The sequence below is a fragment of the Diachasma alloeum genome, unplaced genomic scaffold, assembly GCF_001412515.2.
Source record: "Diachasma alloeum isolate Michigan unplaced genomic scaffold, Dall2.0 Dall_scaffold_00368, whole genome shotgun sequence".
NCBI lineage: Eukaryota > Metazoa > Arthropoda > Insecta > Hymenoptera > Braconidae > Diachasma > Diachasma alloeum.
In genome coordinates, this window is record NW_021680507.1 from 681,055 (window position 1) to 706,344 (window position 25,290).

General features: G+C 38.7%; 3 protein-coding genes and 1 non-coding gene across 4 annotated transcripts; 2 read left to right on the forward strand and 2 right to left on the reverse strand.

Annotated features, from left to right (window-relative positions):
- Positions 1-7,722: 7,722 nt before the first annotated feature.
- On the forward strand, positions 7,723-10,782 carry LOC107041539 (dynein regulatory complex subunit 7). Its single transcript, XM_015262133.1, has 3 exons — positions 7,723-9,261; positions 10,250-10,486; positions 10,603-10,782. The coding sequence occupies exons 1-3, from the start codon at positions 7,723-7,725 to the stop codon at positions 10,780-10,782; spliced, it is 1,956 nt and encodes a 651-aa protein (XP_015117619.1).
- Positions 10,783-10,809: 27 nt separating this feature from the next.
- On the reverse strand, positions 10,810-16,843 carry LOC107041589 (putative FERM domain-containing protein FRMD8P1). The gene is made up of 6 exons (XM_015262200.2): positions 16,385-16,843; positions 15,409-15,849; positions 14,390-14,844; positions 13,199-13,357; positions 12,910-13,078; positions 10,810-11,007 (listed from the first exon to the last, which is right to left on the reverse strand). Exons 1-6 carry the CDS (start codon positions 16,470-16,472, stop codon positions 10,967-10,969), a joined length of 1,353 nt encoding a protein of 450 aa, XP_015117686.1. The 5' UTR covers positions 16,473-16,843; the 3' UTR covers positions 10,810-10,966.
- Positions 16,844-17,960: 1,117 nt separating this feature from the next.
- LOC107041548 (eukaryotic initiation factor 4A-III) lies at positions 17,961-25,118 on the reverse strand. The gene is made up of 4 exons (XM_015262145.1): positions 24,954-25,118; positions 22,662-22,997; positions 21,263-21,740; positions 17,961-18,604 (listed from the first exon to the last, which is right to left on the reverse strand). The coding sequence occupies exons 1-4, from the start codon at positions 25,096-25,098 to the stop codon at positions 18,352-18,354; spliced, it is 1,212 nt and encodes a 403-aa protein (XP_015117631.1). The 5' UTR covers positions 25,099-25,118; the 3' UTR covers positions 17,961-18,351.
- Positions 19,588-19,660, forward strand: Trnae-uuc. Its single transcript has one exon. It is a non-coding gene; the product is annotated as a tRNA-Glu (tRNA).
- Positions 25,119-25,290: the final 172 nt, after the last annotated feature.

Consider the following 25,290-nt stretch of genomic DNA (forward strand, 5'->3'; position numbering starts at 1 on the left):
TGCGAGGGGTAAGGTCAGAAGTGCAGGACAAAGGAAATGCGCGAGTGTGGAACAGAGAGAATTACAAGAGAGGGAGGGAGAATCCCCTATATCCTCGATATGCTATATACGTGCAATCCAGTTGTTCTGTCTCCGTTTTCAGCGCACCTATATATTCACGTGCTATATATTCCCGGCCGTTACGCTCCACACGATCTAGCTTAGGGCTAGTCGCGACGCTTGGGAAAGGGCGCGGGAGGGCCTCCAGGCATCTACGGGTGCAAAGGAGGGCGAGAGGGGGGGGGGATTTTCAGAGGAAAACGAGGCTTGCCCAGGTTTGGTAGGACATTGCGGATTGGTGGGAGTGAGAAGGACACGTATACCCCAGTCCTTCGCTACGGCTATTCCGCGACGTAATCAGCGAGAGCGCAAACCCAACCCCCCGTAGCTAACCGTAACGCCTGGTCTCACTCTCCCTTTGGTACCCTCTCGTACCTTCCCCAGCCCCTTCATCTCGTTGCAAATAGTGTCCCCTGGCGTCTCGCGTCCCTTACGGATTCTAGTGGCTTTGGCTGTGAGGGAAGCTTCGTTGGGGAGGTTCTGTGTGTGGAGCTGGTGATGTGCGATGCACTTGGGTAGGTGGAGGACGGCTGGATCGGAGGATTGGGGGAAGGGGGTTTTGGGGTGCGGTGGGTTTTTGGGTTTTTGGGAGAGGTTTTTGGGGGAATTGGGTTGAATGCTGGTGGTGGGTGGAGATGATTGGGCGGAGGACATTCCGTGATGAACGCGTCGCAGAATTAACGCGACGCTGCCAATTGTTGGGAATCATCCAACTGTTTGGGCGATTATTCGGATAATTGCGAGCGTTGTGTCAAGTCTGGAGCGTTCATTATGGAATCTTCTTTAGGGAGGAAATGCGGAATTTGGAAAGTGGAGACTTTTCTGAATTGCTGGAGGGGTCGGATGTTTTCTGCTGATCTTGATGGTTTGATTAGTTGAAGATTGCATGCAATAGGTTTGTCGTGAACGTTAATCCTAGTCCACTGGTGGATTTTTGTTGGTCTCGAAGAGGATTGGATAAAGGACATTTGTGATGAACGCGTCGCAGAATTAACGCGACGCTGCCAATTGTTGGGAATCATCCAACTGTTTGGGTGATTATTCGGATAATTGCGAGCATTGTGTCAAGTCTGGAGCGTTCATTGTGGAATCTTCGTTACGGAGGAAATGCTTTTGGAAGAGGATGATTGGATAAGAGTAAGGCCACAAGGGAGGTATCGCGAAACTTACGCAATGCGTGGCACAAAAGTTGAACTGTTTTTCGATTATTTTTGACAATTAAGAAAGAAACTTGGAAACATTCTGCAATAAACGCTTCGCAGAATTATCGCGATACTGCCAATTGTTAAGAATAATTCGATTGGTCGATTATTTGAATCATTGCAAGCGTTGTGTTAAGTCTGCGTCGCGGTCAATGTGGAATTTTTGTTAAGGAAGAAATGCGGAATTTGGAAAGTGCAGATTTTTAAAAAATTGTTACAGGAGTCGGATGTTTTCTCCTGACTTTGATGTTTTGATTAGTTGAAGATTGCTTGCGGGAGATTTGACGTGAACGTTAATTCTAGTCCACTAGCGGATTTTTGTTGTTCTCGGAGAGGATTGGGCGTCTTTAGAGGATTTTTGGGCGGATTTGAGTGTAATATTCCTTTTGGAAAAAGATGATTGTGTAAAGAAAGAAATGAGGAACTTGGAAATTAAGGAGATTTTTTTAAATTGTCACAGGAGTCGAATGTTTTTTGTTGATCTGGATATTTTGATTAGTTGAAGATTTATCATAATAGGTTTGACGTGAGAGTTGACCTTAGTGTATTAGGGGTTAACTAAAAACCTAAGGAATATTGATTTTAGGGTCGACGTCCTAGAGCCAAGTTATATTAAACCTGTGGTTGACTGAAATTGACCTTCGGCCAATCATGGACTAATATTGGCTGAAGGGTTAATCCCGTCGGGTTAACCAATATCGACCTCTGACGTTTAAAAAGGCTGAATCGGAGGGTTGGGTGAGCGATTTTTTCTGGGAGAGGATTGGGGGGTTTTCGAGGATGTTTGGGGGGAGTTAAATTGAATGATGCATTTGGAAAGTGGGGGAATTTATCAACTTGTGACAGAAGTAGAATGTTTCTCATCTTGATGTTGATTAATTAAAGATTGATCACAATAGATTTGACGTGATTGAATACTAATTCTAGGGTTGATGTCCTAGAGTCAAGTTGTATTAAACCTGAGGTTAACTGATATTGATCCAACTTCAGAAAACTCCCACTTCCTCAGCCTTTAACGGTAATATCATCAATTTTAATTAGCAATTTAACAAAGGAAAGGATTGAGAGAAAGCCATTCTTTCACAAATTGCCAATGGTTCGAAGACACAAAGTGTTCTTCATCAGAGTATTCATTTATTCTATTCACCAACCCATTGGTTATTGAAAGGTTGTGACAAAACATATCCACCCAAAGCAAATCCCAAAAATACACATAATATCGACAATAAACAGACACCTGTCGGAGCCCTGCGTAACTGTCATCAACCAGTTACGAATGAGAAGATAACAAGTATTGATATTTTCTTTTCTGTGATCATCAGCGCTTATGATATAAAGTAAGCTGCAAATTATGAATTCCCTGCGCCCTTGACTACTGATAGATACCTCTCTATAAGATACTTGACGCCTCCCCCCACTCTCGACACTTTTATCGCCTTCCGAATGTTTATGTTCCGTGGCCTTCTTATAAGATACCTATGGCCCCGGTCATTTTTCAACGGGAAGAGAGTAGTTGTAAGGATCAGACGGTGTTAAGGGTCAAACGGGAGGGACCAACGAAGTGATCATGAGGGTCTAATGACCTTAAGGGGGGGTCACACCACTTTTTTCAAGTAATGGAAATATACATCGATTTTTTTTTTCCACTTTTCCCATCGAAAAATCGTAATTTTTCGTCTGTGATTATTCTCGAGTCTACAACAAACCCCCAACATCAGCTGCCATTCTATCACGCGGGGTTATGTTTAGAGAGTAATAAAGGGAACGCGGGCGATGCAAATTCAAAACATTAAACACATATAAATTGATTAGTTATCGATATTCATTCAGTAAAAATGAAAATTTCATTGAATTCGGGTGCCACGAGCGAGGTATCTTATTTGAAATCCGCTGATCTCTATTTTTCTCCTCTCTATGGGCGCGCGTAGTGAGGGCATAAGAGTTCCCGGAATTCCACTCTCCTACTGTCCCTAAGGTATCTTATACGAAGCCTCTACGGTATGACATGAAATCCTGAACAAATAATTATCGTTGACCATTTTTCGATGCTAATAATCCTTACAAATGTACATTTTATAATTTTCTCTCGGAAAAAATGCTGAAAGACCCTTGCGAAGGGGTAAAATCCGATCAACAGTTGATGTTATCTTATTCGTTGTGTGGGGGTTCACATTCATATTTAATCGACTTCGTCACTCAAAAACCTATCAATATTCCGCATTAGCCCGCGGAAATAGGGAGATCTCCCTTAAATAATGCACCTTAAAGCCCACTAATTACCGGGATAACTTCATAATTACTCAAATGCTGATAAATCAGCTTGACCATTTTACGACATCCCCCCTAGAACAAACACTCGAGTTTATTCATCCCCAGTGAATGAGCAGATTCGCAGTAACTGAAACCCTCATTACGACTCATTTGCATGAATGCCTTCATTCGATTCGAATAAAGCTGTTAGCCGAGTTGTATCCACCTTCAATTTGAAATGCTCACGGTTTCCTATTCAAATAATAAACCCATATCGCTGATATCTTTGGTACATTCATCAATGTCAACACTAGCATTCGTATGTTAGGGGAGTTTCACACAAAAAAAAATTTTTGCTTCCGAATGGAAATATTAGATTTGTCAAATCGGAAATTTCCAATTTTTTGTGTTGGGATAATTAATTTTGGCCTCAGGAGTACAAATATGCTATTTTTATAATTGAAAGAACAAGCGGGAAATTGCTCTTTAATTGCATATACTATAGTTATTTTTACTAATAAATTTGCAATAAGCTTCCGAATGGGTATTTTGCACATCATTCCCTACTATCAGGTATAATTCATTGTTTATTTCATTTTATTAAATTGAATAAGATTTCTTTTCAACTAATTTTGGCAGATTTTCAACTTAGTTGAATGTTATCATCATCATTATTCTTATTAGCCCTTTCTTCTATACAGCCGATTGTCTTTTTTACAGTTCAATCTGTCCCCTCAACCCTTCGATAAAATGTCAATAGAAAAATTTTATTTACACATACTTGTCAACACTAGCATTCGTATGTTAGGGGAGTTTCACACAAAAAAAAATTTTTGCTTCCGAATGGAAATATTAGATTTGTCAAATCGGAAATTTCCAATTTTTTGTGTTGGGATAATTAATTTTGGCCTCAGGAGTGCAAATATGCTATTTTTATAACTGAAAGAACAAGCGGGAAATTGCTCTTTAATTGCATATAGTATAGTTATTTTTACTAATAAATTTGCAATAAGCTTCCGAATGGGTATTTTGCACATCATTCCCTACTATCAGGTATAATTCATTGTTTATTTCATTTTATTAAATTGAATAAGATTTCTTTTCAACTAATTTTGGCAGATTTTCAAATTAGTTGAATGTTATCATCATCATTATTCTTATTAGCCCTTTCTTCTATACAGCCGATTGTCTTTTTTACAGTTCAATCTGTCCCCTCAACCCTTCGATAAAATGTCAATAGAAAAATTTTATTTACACATACTTGAATGAATTTGAAACATCACATTTGAAGACACCATGAGAAAGCTCACTTTCAGGGAAATTCATGAAAAATTCCAAATTTTCAATAATCATCATAACAATCAAATCAACCAATATAGCTATAGTAATCATCTTTCAACTTCGACTTAATGGTATTAAAACAAACATTTGCAGCTATGATTGAATTCATTTGAAGCATGATATTCAAAGATATCCTAGGAATTCTGATTTTCAAAAAATACAAAATTTTTGCAAATTTTCAAATAAATCAAAATAACGATTATTGCTATCGCCTTCATCTTTGAACTAGGTTAAAAGGACATCCATACAAATTTTTTAAGCCATCATTCAATCAATTCAGAACGTTTTTGGAGTTATCGTGGGACCATCGATTTTCGAGTTTGATCGAATTTAAATTTCAAGGAATTTCGTCATTGAAAATTCAGAATGTCGTGGAACAATCAAAGAGAACTATAAATTTCGGTTCCATTTTTCCCCAAAGATGAATAGAAAACCAGCAGATTCTGGTGAATATATTCTTGAATTTTCAGGACAGTGACACTGAATGCGATTTTGCGGGAAAAAAATCATGAAATTTCAGATTTCCCTGAAAATTCGATGTAATTCGGCGCTTAATATTCCTATTAAATTGGAAATTGAAATAAATTTAGGAATTCTCGTCTTTATGCTGCTTAAAATTCTGGAATTATACTGAATTTCCCGTGAAACCTGAAATTTCACGATTGTTTTTCACTAAATTGCAAATCGAATAAACTGTTTTTACAGTTTAAACTTTGCTAAAATATAAATATACTGCAACATGTCGAAATACATGTGACAGAGGCCGTTCCGCCCTTTTCCACAAAGAAAGTCCGCCTCAATTTTTCCGAAATTCGCTGTCCCTCTCGCCATCACCAAGCGTATCAAGAGCGTCGCGACGCGGTGGATTTGACCATGTACCTCCGTGAACGCCCAGTACACCGTTACCACATACACACAGATAAAATATATACTGTATTAGTGATCGCGACGCGAACGCTTATGTACACGACGGTCCGAGGGGGCTTATGTACAACTCTCGCGAGAAACACCTATGTAGCCTTACCCCTGCAACTGAGTACATAGGGCCTAGATACACCTAGCCAGTATCCCGGTAATACCGTCGTAGCTATACCGAGAGAATAGCGGTTCGCATATTCGGAGATGTTTCGTATATCCGTTTATACACAGATACAATATGCCCATCAGTTCCACTGAATATCGCCAGCGAGAAATTCCGTGGAAAAAAATAAATACTGTAAACAAAGGTGACCGAGAGAACGAGAAAAACATCGCTGACACGTTTGCCCTTGACGTCGGATTGACGTTTATCGCGAGTAAAATGAAACTCAAGAAACAAAACAAAACGAAATGTTTCAATTCTCAATTCATCGTAACCAAAACATTCACCGAAATATCGTGAAAATTCAAGGCCGGAGTATCTGACGCACGTGTGCGCAACAGAGACACAATAACACGCGATATTCCCTCCATTTGCGTCGCTCTCCCGAAACGGATGAGCGGAGAAAGCGCGTGGGGGTGAAGGTTGATGAGAGAGCGGGAAAAAAACGTCTCTATGACGTGCACTAGAAATCGGAGAATATTCCAAAGGTGAGACTGAGAACCACTGAACGCAGCTGCCGCGGTGGCAGTATCTCCGCGTTGTCTGCTTCCCTCACACCCTCGCTTTGTGTCCCACGTGGTTGACGGTCGAAGGGGTCGCACGGAATGAGGGTGACGCGGGTGAGAGAGAGGCCGAGTGTGATATAGGGGAGGAGGAGGGGGAGGGCTAGCTTAGCAGAACGACCGCTGACGGAGCGAGGGAGAGGACACGCCACGGGCGCGAGGGAGATGACAGCACGAGCACGAGAGAAACCGTGTCGTGCTAGGGGTGTGTGTTTGTGTGAAAGATAGGAGACGATGGGAATAGGGCCGTCAAGGGGGGTTGGTGGGTCGGAGAGAAGCGAACTGCCACCCACTGGCCATCTACGGCTCCTCGCCCATCTCCCCTATAACTCCCATCTCCCTCTCCCGCCACCTACGGCCACCCGTCGTTTGCCACCCTACCCTATCACGGTCTCCAACGTGTTTTCGCTGGAAAAAAGAACTGCGCCTCGTTGCAAGATTCTTTAGGACTTGAGGAGTGAGGGTGGCACTCGACTGGACGGCGTTGCGGAAAATTGCGAGCCTTTCATTCTTCTGTAAAAGTTGAGGAGAGTGGAGAGGGTGAAGTGAAAAAACCCCGCGGGGGAGATGGGGATTTTGTGCGGATTTAATTGAGAATTTAGTGAGGGACGGCTGTTGATTGGTGAAAGTTCATCCGTCATCGGAGGGATACGTAGGTCAAGATTATCGGGTTGAGTGCTTGGAAGCACGTGGCATCTGCTCGTGTATTTCCACGATTGTAGGTTTTACTGGGGTGATTTACTACCGGGCACTCTGTCTCTCTCTATTAACCGGTTATGGTTGTTATGACTCTGTCAGGAGAAAATTATTGCTTTGGGATTTTGTGATCAGCTGCTGGTAGAATAGAGATTCCAGGCCCTGCAGCCTTCTCTGTCGACTGCGGTAACTTGCCTCGGATTATCCGCGATGATAAGCACGGAAGTGATCATTGTTGGCGGTGAATTTGTGACCCTTATGACCCTTGGAGTCACAAATTTCGTTTCGCGGAAAGTTGATCTGTCCCAAAGTTACAAATTCAAGCTTACCTTTCTAGCCGGAACGCTTCTGCTCTCCAACATGGCTGCTGACCACCCAAACCGCCAACAGTTTCGAGTACTCCACCCTCCTGGTATCCCTCCTCCTCGGTCAGGGTTACAACGCGTACGTCGTCAGTGGTTACGCTTCGAGAGAGCAAACTCTCTGCGACATGTCGATGCGCCCCTGTCCATACTTACCCAACTCCGATTCGACTCCCTCCCAAGCCCAGACCGAAGACTCGTCCAGATACCAAGTTAAATCACCGCCGGATTTCCGGAGCAAGTTGCTGATGGAGATGGAGGAGCTCGAGCGGAAGCGATTACAAGAAGAGGCCGATCTGCAAGAGAACGAGCGCCGAAGGATGATCCTCGAGCAAGAGCGACCTCCACCGGACAGATTCTGGGGTCACAGGGTCCACAGCTGGGTCCTCATCCTCCCGAATGACCCGTCTGAGACGACTCGCTACGAGGAGATCAAGTCACCTCTCTTCATCGAGGCAACATCAGGATACTTCTACCACCTGGACGACCCCGACACTCGACTTCTCTATCACGGCGTCGAGAGTGTCTGGAACGACAGGAACTACTGGGCTAATATGCAGGTCTGCACGGACTCTTGTGAAGCCCTCAACTGGGACCTGGACAACCCTCGCTACTGGGAGCACCTCCTCCCGGGGGAGCCCTCACGACTCATCATCTCCGACGAGAAAGAAGAGGACTACAATCCGCTGCAGGACAAGCACCTCGACATGCCCTTCTCCTACGTAGACGAGATCCAAATCTCAAGTCTTGACTTTGAGCGGAGGTACCCCAACGGCCGAAAGGTCATCTTCTTCAAGAAGACCAAAGCGGAGTTCTTCGCCCCCTACGTTCAGATGGACGGACTCACCTCCAAGATCACGGAGTTCGATGATTACGAGTATCAGTCACCCGTAAAAATACTCGAGGAGTATCAGAACCGGGGGGACAAGCTCATAGAGTCGACCAAGGACTTGATCTCCGGAAGTGTGAGCGACTCCTATGAGCGGGGACGTCCGGATGCTTGCAAGGAGCACAGATACTCGTCGATGGGGACGAATTCCGTGGAGGACGAGAGGTCTTTGGAGTTCTTTGATGTCATCAGGATCGACGGACTCAGAAGGATTGAGACCAGTCAGACACATCTGACTCAGCATTACGTTAATCGGAAAGACTTCTTGTACTACAGGAGTGTTCAGTTCTCCACTGACAACGGACAAGTTCCTCAGCATAACATTCATTACAGGAACATCTCGAAGATAACGGAAATGTTCGGAAGGAACGAAACAGTCGAGGCGAAGAGGGACGTCGCAGTCAGAGAATTCTGTATTGATGATAACGAGATCAGGTTGAAGTATCATTACCGAGAGGACGAGGTGACCCGGGCTATGAGAACTTTCGTCAAGCCACCGGTGGCTGAGAGGGGCGAACGTCTGGTGTTCAATGAGGAGATGACCAGTGGGTACGATCCCGACCCCATGGCGGTCCCTCCGAAATCGTTGGAGCTGTTCTATCTGCTGGAGACCCTGCTGAAGGATGAAGTCAAGGCGATTAATCATGTCAGAGATGCTGAGAAGGAGATCTCGGTGTTCTTGAAGACCAGGAAGAGGGAGTACTTCATGCCTAAACTTGTGGTTTCGCTGTTTGATAGGAATAGGAATGAAGAGGCCAAGGCAGGGATGTTTGCTAAGGTATTTGGAGTTTAGAGAGATTGTTTGGATAGTGGAAGGGGAAAAGTAGATGGGTCAACTTGAAATTGGGGTGATATTCGATGGATATCTCTGATCCCGCTGCAGATAGCTGCTTTGCTTCCACTCGAAAAAGGAAAGGACTGATTCATGTTGATGGTGACTTGATTCTAGTTGATTTTCGACCTATTTCTGCTCATCCGCATTCTGGACTCGAGATGAGTTGAAAAGTGAATTATGTTGAAAAGGAACGTCTCGAGTCGACATGAACTTGGTTCAAGCCGAGCGATTGGATTGCTTCAAGTTGAACGAACGGATTGATTCAAGTCCCTATCGTCTTGATTCAAGCCGAACGAACCGATTGATTCAGGTCCCCATCGACTTGCTTCAAAGAGAACGAACGGATTGATTCAAGTCGTCATTGAATTAATCCAAGCCGAAGAAACGGATTGACTCAAGTTTTCATAGACTTGATTCAAGCCGAAGAATCGGATGATTCAATCCGCGCGAACGGATTGATTCAAGTTCTCATCGACTTGATTCAAGTCGACAAATCAAGCCGAGCAATCTATTAGAATCAAATTGAAGAATCGTCTTGAATCAAGTCGAAAAATCGCATTTAATCAAGTCGAACAATCGTTTTTAATCAATTGGACTCGGCACGACTCAAGTCGAAGAATTGACTTGCATTGAGTCACAGAATGCACTTGAATCAAGTCGATTCTTTGACTCGATTCAAATCCGATATATCTTTCTAAGTGAGATTTGATTCACACCGTCGATCACGGTATGAAATAACTTAATTCTCGATATGATTCAGACCGACTTTTCGATTTGATTGAAGATGATTTTTTTGGGTGTTTCTCAATTCTTCGAAAACTGTTTGTGGAAGGAAAGCAACTTTTTTGGTTTGCCTCTTCACTATTCGGGAAAATCTCTTTTTGAAATAGATGTCGTAGTCGGATGGATTTTAAGGTAAATAAACTTTTAGGAAGAGTTACTTCGTGCGCAGAGTCAGAGAGAGATTGAGGCGGATATCGACTATTTGCGTCCGTTCCTGGCGAGACTCGGTAATCCCAAAACTCTGACGAAACACCAGGCATTTGAGGTGCGCCAGGAATGCCTGAATGATCTTAAGCTGACGTTGACGAACCGAGCGAATGATATCTTGAGGCGATTCGAGGATTGCAAGAGGATCTTGCAAGGACTGCAGCAAAAATTGGCTGAAGTGAGTCGAGAAATCAATCATTCTGATGGAATTCTCATCAGATCATTCTACGAAATCATCAATAGTACTGATTTAGCAATAGTTTTATGTTCGAAATTGATAATTATCGTTCACAGGATGAGGATCTCGCCAAAGAAGAGAAGGAAAAACTGACCACAGAGACCAACGAAGTCAGCATGAGAATGCACACCCTAGACATTCGTCTTAAACGTCACGTAGAATTATCTTCAGAGCGTTATCGAGTCATGGTGAGAATTCTCGATGAGGACGAACGGCTGTCAGCACTCAAGGATTGATTAAAATAATGTCTCAGCCCATTTTTTCAAATAGTAATTTAATTAGACAACAGTCAGATTTGTTCCTTATTTCTTTTTATCTCGATGAAAATACATTCTCGTGGAGTCTTTTGTCAATATCACGATTAATACTATCTCTAACTTTGGTCATCAACACGTGTGCACAGGAAAATAGGGTGCAATATCATTGAAAGGACCAAGAGCCCATTTGTCCGATGCAGCGACCTGAAAGTGAGAAAATAATTCATTTCATTATTTGAATTATGAATTCTTGGATTCGATGATATGTGGAATTAATTGTGTGAAACTCGTGCACTAAGAGAAAAATCGACGTAATATCACAAAAATCATTTCTTGAGTGAAAAACATCGCATATATATTTGATCAATTTATGGTAGGTTTCAGGCAAGAAATCGGTGCTCTTCGGGCTAAGGAGGAAGTTACTGAAAGAAAAGATGATGTTTTTTTTCAAGATGAGATGATATTCCTCCAAAGACAAGAATAGTTTGACGGAAGGAACAGAAGATATTGCTTCTTCGAACTCGACGCGATTGAGCGTAAGCGACGGTCATGTTTTTTTAATATCTGGAGGTTTTTCTCTGCATAAACTCTCTACTCATTCAATATCAAATCTCTGATTTATGATGCACTGAATCGAAGCTTTTAATATTTTTAGTCATTTTCTCATCTTCTGACACGAAAAAACCGATTTCTTGTGGCAAGAAATTCTCACTTTATCATGAAATCTTCATGTTCAAGTCACGAACACTTCACCGAAGTCTGACATTGTCGGACACATTTTCCAGAATTCTTGTTCCAAGAAATTGATCCTCAAGAGATGAGATATTTGGCGCAAGAAATTAGTTTTGTAATGGTATGAAGATATTTCTCTCAGTCTGTGTGTACAGGAATGGATTTAGTACGTATTTACATTCTTGAAGTATGCATCAGGAACATATAAAAATTCTATATTTGTTCACTGGGAATGTGTGAACATGAGCAAAATAGCCTAAAATAGATTGTTCATTGAAAGTGGGGAATTCGATGAGTGAATTCACTTGAAATTACTTTGATCGTCTATTAGATATTTAGATTCGTCTATTAGATTATTAGATATTTGGCCCAAAAAGTTAGTTTTGTAATGTTATGAAGATATTTCTCTGTCTGTGTGTACAGGAATGGATTTAGTACGTATTTACATTCTTGANATATAAAAATTCTATATTTGTTCACTGGGAATGTGTGAACATGGGCAAAATAGCCTAAAATAGATTGTTCATTGAAGGTGTGGAATGCGATGAGTGAATTCACTTGAAATTACTTTGATCGTCTATTAGATATTTAGATTCGTCTATTAGATTATTAGATATTTGGCCCAAAAAGTTAGTTTTGTAATGTTATGAAGATATTTCTCTGTCTGTGTGTACAGGAATGGATTTAGTACGTATTTACATTCTTGAGGTATGCATCAGGAACATATAAAAATTCTATATTTGTTCACTGGGAATGTGTGAACATGGGCAAAATAGCCTAAAATAGATTGTTCATTGAAAGTGTGGAATTCGATGAGTGAATTCACTTGAAATTACTTTGATCGTCTATTAGATATTTAGATTCGTCTATTAGATTATTAGATATTTGGCCCAAAAAGTTAGTTTTGTAATGGTATGAAGATATTTCTCTCAGTCTGTGTGTACAGGAATGAATTTAGTACGTATTTACATTCTTGAGGTATGCATCAGGAACATATAAAAATTCTATATTTGTTCACTGGGAATGTGTGAACATGGGCAAAATAGCCTAAAATAGATTGTTCATTGAAAGTGTGGAATTCGATGAGTGAATTCACTTGAAATTACTTTGATCGTCTATTAGATATTTAGATTCGTCTATTAGATTATTAGATATTTGGCCCAAAAAGTTAGTTTTGTAATGTTATGAAGATATTTCTCTGTCTGTGTGTACAGGAATGAATTTAGTACGTATTTACATTCTTGAGGTATGCATCAGGAACATATAAAAATTCTATTTTTGTTCACTGGGAATGTGTGAACATGGGAAAAATAGCCTAAAATAGATTGTTCATTGAAGGTGTGGAATTCGATGAGTGAATTCACTTGGAATTACCTTGATCGTCAAAAGTTGCCAGAGTGAATTTGCTAAGTTTGTTTGTAAAACTACCGGCATTCATTATCACAGAGCCTTCGGTACGATTCTGATTGGCAGCGTCAACAGTTTCTCCGTTCAATCGACTCTCTTCGGCGAAACCAGATATCAAAGTGTCCATCATTATTGCCTGAAAACATGAGGAATTGATGATAAATTGAAAATTATTAGAGGCATTTGCACCAATTTGCGATTTGTGATCGAATTGCCGATTTGAGAAATAATTTGCTGGTTGGTTTGGTACACTCACTTGCTTGGAGAACACTTGCAGAATTTTGTAAACCCTCGTTCCATTCTCTCTGACTGGAAATTGGAGGAATAGACATGGCAAGCAGTCGGGATTGCTCTCGTCCGAGGGCTTTGCCATCTCCCAACTCAAATTTGGGTATTTTAGCCCCAGTAACAGACTCTGCAAAACGGTCCACATATCGATTAATTAATTTCATTTTATATCGTTTATGTCATTTTATGTAATTGAATCAAGTATATTTTATACTCGAATGAAGATTACCGTAGGGGACGGTAGGACAAAATGGACCGCAGGGCAAAATGGGCCCCTAAGGGAAAAGTAATAATTTTCATTGAAGTTGGGGGAGGGTATATGGGTCAAATTGTGAAAGTAGAATTTATGATTGCCTTCTGAGAGTCATACTTCTCAAAGATCAGGCTTTGCGAGGCTCAAACGTTGCAGTGGTCATCTCCATTATTAGGTCAATTGATCGGTTTGTAGATCGTTTGAATTGTCACTTGTGTCAAGAATTTCCGCTCATTGTATTCTAAAATCACGAGTTGCTTGAAACAATGATTCTAAGATCTACAATGTCTGACCCTCGTGAGACATGACTGTTACGATTTTGAAGTCCGCGAGGGTTGATCTTTGCGAAGAATGACCCTCCCAAAACAATCCTACAATTCTACTTTTCCACTAAATTTATTGTTCGTAACACGCCAATGTAAACAAGGGTGTCTAAATCGAACGAATTGATTTTTTCAATAAAAATTATTACTTTCACGTCGGGGATCCATTTTGCCCTGCGGTCAGTTTTGCCCTACCCTCCCCACTTGAATCAAGTATATTTTATACTCAATTCATGTATGTTTTTTCCGTGATCATTATTTTAGTAGCAAAGTGGCCAAACGGTTTAAGTCAATTTGGTCTTTAGTTGAGTTTTCCAGAAATATCTCCGAATGTGAGGCAGAGAGCGTAGTTTTCATAATAACCTTTTTTGTAGGGCGAATTGAGTACTACTAAAAAGGTTATTAGAAAAGTTGTGCTATCTCCCTTAGATTTCGAGATATTCATTGAAAACTGCCCAATAGCATCAACTTAAACCTTTTGACCACTTCGCTGCTGATTTCTTGTCATGACACCTTACGACCGGAATGATAAAATATGCTTTTATCGGCCTTGTGACATAATGTACTATTCTCCATTACTCACACATTGCGCATCATCAACGACGTACACCCCCGTCGTATTGATGGCAATCAATACCGACATATCCCTGTTAGTGATCCAGGAAGCCAATCCCCGGACCGGCCTCTCAATCTGTCCCTGGAAGAACGCCGAGCCATAGCAGGGTAATCCCCAGCAAAACTCCAGGTACTTCCTCACGAGTTTCCTCGAGTTTGGCGTTGTCCCTGAATGATTGGGTATTCGTTTGTACTGCTCAAGTAATCTCGCCTCCGGTGCACCCTTACCCCCTACCAAACCTAGACCAAAACCTAATCCAAATAGAAAACCCGGTGATGTGTAATGATGCGGAAGAAACCTCGCCCGATGCTTCCGGAAGTACGCTAGAGTGTGGGTTTGGGGATTGTAGGGGCCCAGCTCTATTCGCGCTTGTAGGGCACCAAGGCTTGCGTACCTTGCTTGACCCTCACATGGATACCTCCCTGCAATATTGAGGAAGGAATATGAGTGAAGTATTTCGTGATTTGGTGAAGATTCTTCGCAGTTCACTGCTGACGTGGATACGTCTGTTTTTATTATGGGGAGGCATTTAGGGAAAAAGTCCTTATGGTTCCTTATCGGCAGTGGCGCCATCTATCGGAATTCTAGAATGTTCTAGAATTTTCTAGAAAATTGTGGCTTTTTCGGGCGAATTCGGGATTTTTCTAGAGAATTCTTCCCATCCAAATTTCAGCCAATAGAGTTCCACTATTCGACCGTTATTTTATATAGTCAACGCGGTATTCAACTGATAATTTTACACGCGGAGCGTGCGTAAAATTTCCTTTTACGCACAGGTGGTAAAAATGTTATTTCAACACATTTGGTATCTTAAAATAAAGTATTATTTCGGTAAAGTGAAAGTAATATTTCACTTTACGGACAAATGATGAAAAAAATCTGCAATCTAACTTGAAAATTTTGTCCATTTTCTAAAAACCGGATGGACTGAATGATCTTATGGCGATCTAATACTTGAGTGAATGGTGTAAGAAGCGAATTTTCACCTTCTAAAACATTATGCCGCGCCTCAGCATACAACAACTCAAGCATCTTGGGATCCTTGATCATCTCCTCGTCTCTCCTCGACAAAAAGACATTTCTCCTGAAGTAGAGTAACGGCTCCTCATCACTCTGTTCCCTCGTACCATACTTATTCACCAATTTACTCCACTTGGAAGCAAGATCTATCGGTCTATGATTTGGCCTCAACTGTAACTCCAGTTGAGATGAACACATCCACATTGCAAATACTGTTTCACCACTGATCTGTGGTAATCTAGACATACCGATTTCCGGCTCTGTCTGTACGATTGACTGAATTTGTTGGGCTGTTGCGTTTCTCTCGACTTCCATCGTTAGAAATACACCTGACATTAGATACACCGCTATTCGAACACTTTGACGGGAATTTTGAGGTACAGAGTCTACTTTTGAGGGTTGAAGATCTGGAAGAAATAATGAAATTCATTAACCACATGAGTGATTTTTCCTGGTTTAAGTAGATTTTGAGTTCGGCCAGTTTTCAATGAATATCTCGAAATCTAAGGGAGATGGCAAAATTTTTGCCACGACCTTTTTTGTAGCCCTCAATTCACTCCGCATAAAAGGTCATTACGAAAATTCATTTATCTCCCTTAGATTCGATGATATTATTGTGACAGCAATAATCGTTATTTTGATTTATTTGAAAATTTGCAAAATTTTTTTTTTCTGAAAATCAGAATTCCAGGGATAGCTTTGAATATCATGCTTCAAATGAATTCAATCATAGCTTAAAATGTTTGTTTTAATGCCATTAAGTCGAAGTTAAAAGATGAAATAATAACGTGATGAATCATATAAAATCTATCAAATTGTCAGGCGCGCCTTCAATCTCGTATATGTAAATACTGACTAGTTTTCGTTGAAAAAGACCTAGTTGAGAAAAAAATTATCACGAAACAAACATTCGAATCCCTAAAAATGCGAGGTTCAACTCACGTGGAGATGCATGTGCCTCGCGTTTCCCGGAGGTGGGATGCCGTCTCCCCGGATTAGCTCTCCTCACACTGCCCTCCTCCTGTTCCATAATTCCCTCCCAATACGAAAAACCCTCAAAACCCGTATTCCTTACGATATCCTCTCCCTGTCGCTATTCTGTCCGCATGTACATCCCCAAAGTCTCCGTCCTCTCCTCTCGCAGTCCTCGGATTCCCTCGCTTTACACCACATGCTATTCCACTTTGTCATCAAAAAACACCCGCCGAGGCTGGTGTAACCTCTCACCCCTGATTTTTATCAATCAGAACTGTTCTTGATGCACCACCACTCGCTCGAAAACTTTTTTCGCATCCAACAGGCCCCTTCTACCGCCCGAACCTCGTAATTGATAATTTCGTGCTGCATTTAACCGTCAAATGTCGACGAATTAATTCGAGGGAAAACATTGTGTCGAGTTGTTTTGGGGGGTGAACTATTGATTTTTTATGCCACCCTCGGTGGCTGTGATACTGACCGAGCAGGGGGCTGAAATGGCCTGCGCAAACTCGTGTTTAAATGTTGGAAAATCGCTGGTTTTTCCTCATTGTTTTGGATTATGGGAACGGCACTCTGTTAAAAATTTTCGGCTGAATTATGACACCGAAAAATTTATATTTTGAAAAGCATTTTAAAATATCTTAAAATGGCCCAATTTATATTTAAAAAATTTATAAATTATATGGTTTATATAAATTTTTTATATAGTCTATAAATTTTAAAAATATATGGAATTGGCCCATATTATATATTTTTTGATGGGGGTTTATCGTGCCAAATTCCGTAAATTTTTATAGTGGGCAAGTTACACTGAAATGTCAGGAAATCTTGTCATTAAAAAATCAAATATTCCAGTCATTTTCTGTTCAAATGACCTGGAAATCAATAAAATACTTGATTTTTCAGTTCAATTATTCTGTGAAAATTCATAAAAATCAGGAAAATTCGGAGAAAAATTGAAAATTCATGTCATTTTGTTTCTGAATATTCATGTTCCACTGAAACTTCAATCAAATTGTGAAATTTCGAGTTGTGAATTTAGATTTTTTCTGAAAATTCAAGTAAAATCCCAATTTTTCAGCGACAGGAAGATGGAAATTCCACAATTTACATGAATTTTCAAGTGAAAATGAATATTCACTGCCAAATTCCCCAGAATTTTCAGGGAATTCCTCTAAAAATCTTGGAATCCCAGGAACTTTTGAAGAAATTTCCTGAAAATTCAGAGGAATGTGGAATTCAAAGACAGATTTCTCCAAACTTTCCTGACTTTTCATTAATTTCCCCAGAATAATTCAAATAAAATTTACAATTCCCACGGATTTTTCCATTAAATTGTGAATTTTCAATGACATAATTCCTTGAAATATCAGTGAACATGTTACTTGTTAAAAATTTCTAAGGCCCTTACCGTAAATTTCAGTGGAAAATTGTCAACAGTGTCAACTTAATTTCCTCTCAATTGTTCAAATGTCAGAAAATTCATAGTTTTCCTCATTGATCATGATTATGGGAATGGTAATTGAGATGAATACAGATGTATTATTTACTAGAGTAAATGTATTTAATATTCACAAGTGTTACAATACAAATTTAGTTATACAAGTTTGTTTGAGTGAAGAAATCTGGATGTGCTAAAAGTGTATTCTGTGAATATCTCTGCAAAAATGATTTGATAAACCTCTTTATCCCGAAGATATTTCCGTAATACTTTAGTTCCAAATGAACAAAATGCTTGCTGACACCCAATTGAAGATTATTCCCATCGATCGAATACCGAACGTTTCGATCTGTTAGTAATTACCATAGAATATTAAAGGTCATAAATACTTGAAACGAAAGTATATCAAAGTAATAGACAAAGTAAAAGAAAAAGGTCCCGACTGATAATTAAACTCTCTCTAAACTAGATTTGCTCTCGATTATTTTACTTAAATCAAATCAGCGACGTTCATGGGCATCTCGTCGATCTGAGTGGAGTAGTACTGCTCGATGTCCCGGAGAATCCTGATGTCGTCGGTTTTAACGAAGTTTATGGAGACACCTTTGCGTCCGAATCGACCCGATCTGCCTATTCTGTGGATGTACAATTCTCTGTTGTTGGGGAGATCGTAGTTTATCACGAGGGAGACTTGTTGCACGTCTATTCCACGTGCCCATACGTCTGTTGTAATTAAAACTCGACTGAAATGAAAGAAGAAAAAAATTACTACGTTGTTTTTTGTTCAAGCTCTTGAATTCAGTAGCGAAGTGGTAAACCGGTTTAAGTCGACTCATCTCCCAATTGAGTTTTTGAGGAATATTTCCGAATTTAACGAAGATAGCGAAATTTTCGCAATAACATTTGTTGTAGCGCTCAATCGGCTCTACAAAAAAGGTTATAACAAAAATTTTGCTATCTCCCTTAGATTCCGAGATATTTATTAAAAACTGGACAATAGTCAAAATTAACTTGTACCGTTTTACCACTGCGCTACTGAATTCTTTCTACAAAAAATCATGGGCAATATCCCGAATCTCGAGTCTTGGGTCGAATTTTTATGAAGCCCACCTAACGAAGAAGAGAATTGAATAGCATTCTATGAATTCAAGAATGAAAAATCGAGGGCTGTATCTCCATGAAAATTTACCCCCGATATTTTTTCATTTCCCTCCCTTATGAACTAAACAATTTTTCCACCATATTATGCACGGGAATTCCTTTTTCGACTAGATAAAAACTGTCTTGTTAAAATTAACGCGTTTCTCGTCAAATGTTCCATAAACATTTAAAGTGTATTGTTAATCGTTCTAAGCTACCGCAACATCTGTAAATAGTTCACATGGTCTCATGTTTATAACAAGAAATATGGATGCCAATTGAACTGCAATTATTCCGAAATGCTTAAATAGAAAATAAAAAATAAATTTAAAAAAAAACATTTTTTCTTGTCTTTTCGTGACATGAGATTTTGCCATTTTTTTCTGACCGAATATGGACGTCAATTTACATCACATGTCAAATGAAGGTTAATTGACGTGTCAGTTTTCGACGAGACATTATTTTTATTCATCGTAAAATAGTATATCGTGTAGATGATTGCGCTTTTCTTGCAAAAAAAGGTTGTTCTTTCCCGAAGTGTCTGCCGACCCTTTTGAACCGTTGAAAATGTTCGCAAAGTGCATAATCCGGTATGGTCTAGTGGCTCATGATGTCTGGCTTTCACCCAGGAGACCCGGGTTCGATTCCCGGTACCGGAATTTTTTTTTTTTCAAGTTTTCATTGAATTTATGATCAATTATTCATCCATACGTACGTTCGTCGAGGCATAAGAATGGCTTCGAAATCATGAAAAACTATCAAAATAGTCGAGGACTTCTGAGCCCATGACTATTAAGTCTATTCTTTTGTTTTGTGAAAAGCAAGGACAGATTTGATATGGATAGATTGATAATGAGCTGAAGAAATCATCTAAAAGATGTTGAGAAATTTTGCCAGTACGTTTAATTTTCAATTAATCGTCGAAGTTGCTCCTTATTCATGAGCTTCAAAAATTGCAGTAGATTTCCCGCTTTATCGACTGGTCGATAATGTAGGAAAAATTATTTTCCCTATCAGGAATACAAAATGAGGTTCACGTTTTAATTAAGACTATCAGGCCAGGAAAAATTATTGTCATGTGACGTCAATTTTTCTCATCTCCTAATTTCGATCATACGTATTGGATTTCATGGAACGAAATAGTATTCAAAAATCAATCTCTACACAGCTCGACACATTTTAGTGTCACCACATAAAATTCTCCAGACTGAGGTTTTTAGAACTGTTTATATTACGTAGCGACCACATGGCGGGAGACTACGAATACTATGAACAAAATATAGAATAAAGAACAAAGAGAAAATGCGTTCCATGTGGTCCAATGTACTGGTCCTTATTTTGTTGAAGTTAGTCTCCGACAGCCGGAGTTAGAGTAAAGTTCAAGATGCGTCTTCTACGTGCCACTAAATAAAGAGTCACAGTCAAATTTAATTTGACAGAGTTATTCATTCGATCCTACCCATAAATTCAGTAATACTTCTGGTATTCTGAACCCACTAGCTAGATGTAAACTGACACTCATGAATTTTTCGTTCATAAAAACCAATCTCATTTGGTCATGATTTCGTTATTAATAAAAATAGAAAAGCCCCAGATATCTTGCACAACAACATCAAAATTAAAAAGAAAACAAGTGGGAAATTGCTTTCGTTAGAACATAGTCAATATATTTTTGCTGACAAATCAGCAATTTGCATCCGAATGAAATTTCTATGACAACGTATTTTAAATTGAATTCAATGATTCATACATTCGGACAAGTTCTGAATAGCACATGCAAACATCCGAGGCTAAAATTAATTATCCTGACACGAAAAATAGGAAATTTCGGATTTGACGAATAGGGTGAACAGGCCAATTGCTGCGCGGTTAAGAGAAGAATGTTTTAACTAGCAGAAAAAAATTGTTTAAAGTGAAAATCACAAAACAAAGAATAATTAAATTAAGAAATAGTTGAATGCAGCCGAAACCCCTAACTTCTGGACTGGGCTATATTTTTTAAAATTGATTAAATGTCGATCAATAGAAAAAATAATTGATCACATGATTATACACGAGCAATATCATTGAAAGATAAAATAATCAGTACAATTTTCATTTTATTTATGGAATATTCAATGCAAGTTAAAATCGTCCATAAACTAACCCCAGAAATTGACCTGTTTACTACAATTCTTCCATTCAGAAGCAAAAAAATTGAAAAATAATTATTTACAGAAGTTTAATTGAATTTTAGTTGAATAAAAAACCACGGAATTTACCTCTGTCCTGATCTGAACTCCTTCATAATGTTGTCTCTCTCCTTCTGTGGCATGTCCCCATGCATCGAGCAAACAGTGAAATTGGCCTCTCTCATCTTCTCCGTCAGCCAATCGACCTTGCGTTTAGTATTGCAGAAGATAACTGCCTGTGTAATCGTCAACGTATCATAGAGATCGCAGAGTGTGTCGAATTTCCACTCCTCACGTTCGACAGCCACGAAGAACTGTTTGATACCCTCGAGTGTCAACTCATCACGCTTGACGAGAATTCTTATGGGATCAGTCATGAATTTACTCGTCATCTCGAGGATCTCGTGGGGAAGTGTGGCCGATACCAGGACCACTTGAGTCGCTGGTGGGAGATAACGGTAGACGTCGTAGATCTGTTCCTTGAATCCTTTATTCAACATCTCGTCTGACTCGTCGAGAACCAGCATTTTTATCGCTCTTGTGCGGAGAACTCGTCTTTTGATCATGTCTGCGGGGAAAAAAATTAAAGTTTCGTGATGTTTTCGTTTTTTCTAGTCATGTTAATAGTTTGGTTATGAGTGGATCTAAAAAGGAGTGTCGAAGGACTTCTAGCGAATTAAATTTTCTGCAAAAAATGTCAATAAGAGTTTCTCCTAAACCTACTTATTCCTAAAATAATTGATGAATTGACAGAGAATATAGATGAAAAATTCAATCAATTTAAAGTCATCTTTCTTAATTGTGTTTTTACTTAGTTAATGAGAGGTTTTAGAGAGAAATGTTAATAGATTTTTTTTAAAGTGAATTCTCTCGAAAATACTTTTATGACAATTATCCCGTAAACCCATTCAATCCCAGAATAATTGAAGAGTGGACATAGAATATAAATGAAAAATTCAATTAATTCAAAGTCTTTTTTGTTAATTTTTATTGATGAGCGGTCTCAGAGAGAAATATCAATAGACTTTTTTTAGAATAGTGAATTTACAAAAATGTTGATGGCATGTTACCATATCCACTAATTTCCAAGATAGTTGAAGAATGGACAAAGAATATAAATGGAAATTTTAATGAATTCAAAGTCATCTTTGTAAGTTCGGTTTTTATCTCGTGAGTGATCTTAAAGAGAAATGTCAAGAAACTATTTTTTAGAGAATTAAATTTCCTATAAAAAATGTAAATGACTTTTCCCTCTAAACCTATTCATTCTCGAGATAATTAAACCATTGATAAAGAACATAAGTACATAATTCAATAAATTTAAAGTCATCTTTATCAATTCTGTTTTCATCCCTTCATGACTGGTCTCACGGAGAAATTTCAAAACTTTTCTTCTTTCGAGCATTAAATTTTCTATAATGAAAATTTAATTAAAACAATAGAGGGATTAATTAGGGATTTCAATCCCGTGAAACAGTTAGATAATTACCGAAGACTCTGCCAGGTGTCCCTGAGACGACATGTTGTCCATAATCGAGTTTCCTGATGTCCTCTCCCAGATTAGTCCCTCCAATGCAGGCATGGCACTGCACGTTCATGAAGTCTCCAAGAGCAAGGATGACCTTCTGAATTTGCACTGCCAACTCCCGCGTGGGTGACAGCACCAGAACCTGCGTCTCTCGGACTTGTGTGTCCAGAGATTGGAGAATGGAAATGGAGAAGGTTGCGGTTTTTCCTGTTCCTGACTGTGCCTGGGCGATCACGTCTCTGCCCTTCATTATGGGCTTGATGGAACGTTGTTGAATGGCCGAGGGCTTCTCGAAACCTGAGAATATGAACCAACAATCGAATTATTATCTTTAATATTTGATTCTATTGTCAAACTTGATTTTGAGCCGTCGTAATGAAATGAAAAGTATTCGAGGGTTTGTTTAATATCTCTGAAAGGAGTAGTTTTGGAGAATAATGTCATAGATTTTTGTGGAGAATTTCATGAGTAGCAAAAAATGAATTTTGACATTTTTTTCCAAACGCAATAATTTTCAAAATAATGCGGAATGATTCTGATGAAAATTCTTGTAATTTCGAAGAAAATCAATCATTTACTCTAGAGTATTTGGGGAAAAATTCCAAAAAAGCTTTCTGTGCGAAAATAATATGTTGAATTCTTTTAGAAAGCTATCAATTTTTGAGATATTCACGAAATAGTCTAAATATATAAATATAAGTCTAAATATAATAGAAGTGACTTTGGGTCGACAATAAAATTAAGAACGTGTGCTTGAGGGTTTGTTCAATGTCTCTAAAAGGAGCAGTTTTGAAGAACACTGTCATAGCAAATTTTTTTTCAGAACTTCATGGGCTGAAAAAAAGAATTTTGAATTTTTTTCAGAAATTCATCAATTTTTACGATATTTAAGAAATAGTCTAAATACCTTAAAAAATGTTTTTGAGTCATCATGATAAAATAAATAAAGTGTGTTTGAGGGTTTGGTTAATATCTCTGAAAGGAGTAGTTTGAAAGAAGAATGTCAGAAATTTATGTGGAGAATTTCATGAGTGACAAAAATTAAATTTTGACATTTTTCCCTAAATTCACAATTTTTTTTATAACGCGGAATGATTCTGGTGAAAATTCTTGCAATTTCAAAAAAAAAATCATTTATTACAAAGTATTTGGGAAAAAAATATTAAAAAAGCTTTCTGTAGAAAAATAATATGTTGAATTTTTTTAGAAAGCCATTAATTTTCTAGATATTGAAGAAATAGTCTAAATATCGTTAAAATTGATTTTGAGCCGTTGAAATGAAATTAAAAAAGTGTTCGAGGATTTATTATCTCTGAAGAGAGAAATTTTGGAGAAGAATGTCATGGGAAATTTTTGTGGAGAATTTCATGGGCTGAAAAAAAAGAATTTTCAAATTTTTTCCTACATTCACCAGTTTTTTAGATAATACGAAATGATTCTCATGAAAATTCTTATAACTTCGAAGAAAATCGATTATTTACTGTAGTTTTTGGAAAAAATTTCAGAAAATTTTTTGGCGAAAAATAATGTCTTGATTTTTTTTAGAAACTCATCAATTTCTAAGATATTTAGGAAAAAGCCTAGCAATTTTTCTAGTTGTATCGAAGATTATAAAAATTGTTTACATTCATGTCGAGAATATCATTGGAATTAATGAGTTTAGAGAGAAAAGAAATACCAAACGAATTTTTATTACACAGAATTTGATGCCCTAAACCCAGTATTTTCCTCGATATTTCCGAAATAATCGACTCAAACCTCCTAAATTCATGAAAAATCCAAATCTTTCTTCAAGATTAACCAATAAATAGAGGAAGATAAGATAAAATAAATCTTCTTAAATCATCAATATCTCCTGACCCAATAATGCGATTGGGATAAATTACGTCTCATTTTGAAGCTCGAAAAAATACTTTTAAAATGGGAAAAAATTCTTGAATTTCCCTCTCTCGATCTGGAGTTATTGATGATCAACAATCAACAGATTCATTTCACCCTTTGCTTCCCCAACTCGAAAACTACGACTTTTACAACAAAAAATAAACAGAAAAATTTCAGCAGGAAAATGAAAAAGAAAAATTAAATTAGCGTTTCCCCTCCATATTCACACAATGATAACATTCCAGTGCCCTCTTGCACCCCCAAAAGGCATAAAATCCACCCCAAAAGCTCTCTTGTCGTTTAAAATCCCTCCAAGATGTTGATTGTGAGGTTAGAATCCCCAAAGCCCTCCCCAACCCTCAAAAACCTCACCATAAGCGTAAATCCCTCGGAGAAGCTCATCCCTGAGTCCCATATTATCAAAAGTGGGAATAACTTCGACATCCTCACTAGTTTCAAACTCGACGTTTGATAAATCCTCGGTCTGCGCGACGCGACGTGACTTTCCCTCCGCCATTTTCCAAAAAACTGACGAGAAAATAACGATTTCAAGAGATCCGATCAATTAGCCCCTCATGTATCGATATTCCAAATTTTTATTTTTTTCCTCATCGAAGTAGTTTTGAAGAAAATTGCGAGCTAATAGAAAACATTTGCTAGTTAGCACTTTTTTTAAAATAAATTTTTGAAAAATCACCCCTGAAAAAAA

Coding starts and splice junctions, on each gene's coding strand:
- LOC107041539 (XM_015262133.1), top strand. CDS start 7,723: ATGTCGATGCGCCCCTGTCCATACTTACCCAACTCCGATTCGACTCCC. Junction 9,262..10,249: donor AGGCAGGGATGTTTGCTAAG/GTATTTGGAGTT, acceptor ATAAACTTTTAG/GAAGAGTTACTTCGTGCGCA. Junction 10,487..10,602: donor TGCAGCAAAAATTGGCTGAA/GTGAGTCGAGAA, acceptor TATCGTTCACAG/GATGAGGATCTCGCCAAAGA.
- LOC107041589 (XM_015262200.2), bottom strand. CDS start 16,472: ATGGAACAGGAGGAGGGCAGTGTGAGGAGAGCTAATCCGGGGAGACGG. Junction 14,845..15,408: donor GCGGCATAATGTTTTAGAAG/GTGAAAATTCGC, acceptor TCAATATTGCAG/GGAGGTATCCATGTGAGGGT. Junction 13,358..14,389: donor TCGTTGATGATGCGCAATGT/GTGAGTAATGGA, acceptor ACCGTTTTGCAG/AGTCTGTTACTGGGGCTAAA.
- LOC107041548 (XM_015262145.1), bottom strand. CDS start 25,098: ATGGCGGAGGGAAAGTCACGTCGCGTCGCGCAGACCGAGGATTTATCA. Junction 22,998..24,953: donor CCGAGGGATTTACGCTTATG/GTGAGGTTTTTG, acceptor TCATATTCTCAG/GTTTCGAGAAGCCCTCGGCC. Junction 21,741..22,661: donor GACACCTGGCAGAGTCTTCG/GTAATTATCTAA, acceptor TTTTCCCCGCAG/ACATGATCAAAAGACGAGTT.